General features: G+C 40.0%; 1 protein-coding gene across 1 annotated transcript; it reads left to right on the top strand.

Annotated features, from left to right (window-relative positions):
- The first annotated feature begins 309 nt into the window (after nt 1-309).
- On the top strand, nt 310-1987 carry LOC147866994 (phytolongin Phyl1.1-like). Its single transcript, XM_087339797.1, has 2 exons — nt 310-1112; nt 1508-1987. Exons 1-2 carry the CDS (start codon nt 344-346, stop codon nt 1762-1764), a joined length of 1026 nt encoding a protein of 341 aa, XP_087195923.1. The 5' UTR covers nt 310-343; the 3' UTR covers nt 1765-1987.
- The last annotated feature ends 1375 nt before the right edge of the window (nt 1988-3362 follow it).

The raw sequence follows: 3362 nt of genomic DNA, 5'->3' as shown, positions 1-3362 counted from the left end.
ATCCCGCCAGTTCATTCTATTCGGGTTTCTGGTTTTCTTTTGTATCCATATTTTGATCCCTCTTTGCTGCTGCTGCTTTCTCTTTCTCTCGGAAATTCGCCTCCTCTGCTCTGATCCGCTCCTCTAAGCGACGTTTGCTTTTTCCTGCGTTTTGCCTGGCTGCGGCTTTTTCTTTGCGAAGAAGGTCGTCAATCCCCCTCTTGATTCTTGTAGGTATTTTCTCTTGTTTCTTTGCCCTTGCCTTCTGCTTTTTTTTGACCTTCTGCTTTTTTGCTTTTTTGCTTTTTCAGCTTTTTGGGCCTTTTCATTAACATAGTCCTTTGTCCTCCTCTGCTGGGCTTCTATGGCTTTAAACTGCTTCCCTAATCTAAGGGCCAAGGACAAAGACAAAGGTTCCTCACAAACTTTGATATACTATTGCTCCGTGGCCACGCACCCCGGCATCAACATTATTGCGGAATACGTAGATGCCAATGACCGAGACAAAGAGCTACCGAAAATCGCACTGAATTGCCTCCAATTCTTACCCCCGCACCACCACCAGTTTAGCTTCACCGCCAACATGCGCATGCTCGCGTGTATCATCGAAGAACCCTTCGTTTATTGCGCCATTGCCGATGAAGCCTTGACCAGATCCAAGGTCATTTCTTTCTTGGAAGATGTGAGGCTCGAGTTCCTAAAGTATGCCAAGGACAAAGGAGTTCTCGACGACCAAAGCAAACTCAAAAGCCACTCCTTGGATAGCCATTTCAAACCCATCTTTAAGCGGCTTCTTTCTCCGCTCATCGGGATGACTCAACACGAGAAGTGTCGGATCGAGGAAGAAGACCGAGCTCGGCAACGAGCCGAAGCTAGAGCCATTGCGGAAGCTAAAGCCGAGGCAGATGCTAGAGCCGAGGCAGATGCTAGAGCCAAGGCCGAGGCCGAGGCAGGAACTGAACCCAGAAGTGTAGCTTCGATCCAAGAAGGCCAAAGAGGGCAAGGCGATATAGAAGTTGGCTTCGAGAGTGTGTCCCGTGATGCTTATGAAAGTTATGACCCATCATCGACCATCGAAAAATGTTCATCGGGTTCTCGCTCACCTTCGGCGCCCCTCATCAACAAAGAACATGGTAAGTGTCTACCTCACATTCCCTGCCAAATAAGATTTCACACCATGAAAGGATTTTTACAAGGCTATTTGTCTCACATTCTCACCTCGCATAGTCCGCAATTCTTCGCAAAACAAAATAAACTTTTCATGCGCTACATTTTAGTCTTGCATGTTGTAGAATTTTGGCCAATAAAAAAGATGAGTGCATTGACGTAGAAAATGTTAGCTTACTTCTTTACCTAGAAAGAACAAAAGATACTTTCTTGTTGTACTTACTACTTGTGAAAATCCAAGTCTTTCAAAGTGTAAGAGATTTTTATAAACATGCTAAAGCTATTAATTCATGTAAAGTACATGTGAGGAAAAGAATTTCGATGAGGTTATTAAATTTAATCCAAATCTTTGAAAATGTAGGGGTGAGTGGTTCTAAGCAAAGGAAATCCAAACCGCATACAAAAACAAGAGGTATTGATGGCATCACCATAACAGAGGATAAAGGGGTCGTTAATGGCGATGTAAACCAAGAAGAAAATGGTGCGTATATGATGGTCAGCAAAAAGCCATGCATGACCGTGAAATGTATCATTCTTATTGATGTGATCATTTGTGTTATCCTATTTGGCATTTGGCTTGGAATTTGTAGGGGCATAAGTTGCACGAAGTCCGAGTAGTCTTCATTGTATGTATGTGGGGCGGCAGTTTCCTTGTAAATGTTGTATATTTCTCAATGTTGGCAAAGCGAGACAAACAAATTTCTATAAATTGTCTTAGCAGAACCTAGAACGTCCATGAAATAATGGTTTTCCCAACAAAGAATGTATTGTTTTGTCACCATTCATGTGTTTCGAACAATTGTATTCCATCATTTCAGTTGAGCTCGCATTTTTATTCATACTTTCATGACTCTCATGCCTACTCTTGATTCAAAATGTGCATGGTGTTAAAGATGAGTTTTGGGATCTTGGTTATCACTCGAAGGGTGAGAATTCGAAGGGCTTGTCAAAAGTCAAAGTGGCCTAGGCCCAAGAGTAACATAATTCGATGTATAGTAGAAGTTGGAGTCAAAGACTTCCATGTGTCACTCTAGTTTCTTTTCAACCAATCACAACGACCAATTTGTGAACCCATGACTTTCTCTATTATGTAATTTTAATGATAATGTGTATCACTAGTCATTAAGATAAAATTGTAAATTCAAAAGAAGCAATTAAATGAAAAACTCAAATAAGAGGGAAAATTCCTACAGACAAGGGAGAGGAAAAGCGAAAAGAACAAGAAGGCCTTTGTTTATTACTAGCAAATGCATATGTATGCCCTACTCAATAAAGCTTAAAACCAAAAAGATGAGGCCAAAAAGATGGATGAAGCTTGGGTAGATGTGCAATGTAATCAATGTTAAATCTTGGGCCACAAAAGGAAGCACAATGCCCCCCCCAACTTGCACCATATTTCAATTTTACAACTAATTTACCAATCATTATCAATATAGCACAAGAAGTCAAGCGAATGGCAATGCACTTGATAAGGTCCCAATGGGTCAGGGATGAGGATGGATAGGAGGCCAAGGAGTTAGTAGAAGGGACCACTTTGCTTCTAATACAAGAAGCCAAAACAGTAGGAACAAAAAATGTGCTTAGTCTTGGCACAAAGCAAAAATTAGAGCAAACCAAGGGAGATCTCAACAAGATACAAATTTGCAAACCATTACCTTTGGAGATTTAGAGGAAGAATCACTCCGTACGACAATACCAAGAGCTCAAACAAAAGAACAAGTGGTGAATGGAAAAATGAATTGTGTCAATTGAGATAGACTATGAAACACGTGAAACAACACAAAGTGTTGTGAAAAGACTAGCAACAAATAGAAAAGAAGGGGAAATGAACCTACAAAAGGGATTGGAAAAGATAAGGATGGAAGAATCAATGGAAGAAGTAAACTTTGCGGAGATTATTAATTAATTTGATGGAGGATTTACTAGAGAGTATCCTTGGAGCACTTTTACCTTATCTTCATCGGAAGGTATGCACTTATATGTTACTATGGAGCAATGGGTAATATGTACAAGTACTTGTTTATTTAAAATAATACTATCGTATAAGCCTCCTTGTACAATCTTTTTGTAATAATCCGTCCTAACTAATGGGAAAGTAGCTTCATTTTGAAAAAAAAGAAAACTATCGTAGTATGATGTATTTCCTTCCGTTGTACTATATCTCAACAAAGGATTTGACCTCATATGTTGCTTTCAAAGCAATGAGTAGTATATGT

The sequence above is a fragment of the Azolla caroliniana genome, unplaced genomic scaffold (genome assembly GCF_043228905.1).
Source record: "Azolla caroliniana isolate FFs.n. ecotype wild unplaced genomic scaffold, voAzoCaro1.0.p SCAF_2, whole genome shotgun sequence".
Lineage (NCBI taxonomy): Eukaryota > Viridiplantae > Streptophyta > Polypodiopsida > Salviniales > Salviniaceae > Azolla > Azolla caroliniana.
This window is presented reverse-complemented; position numbering and strand designations above follow the sequence as displayed.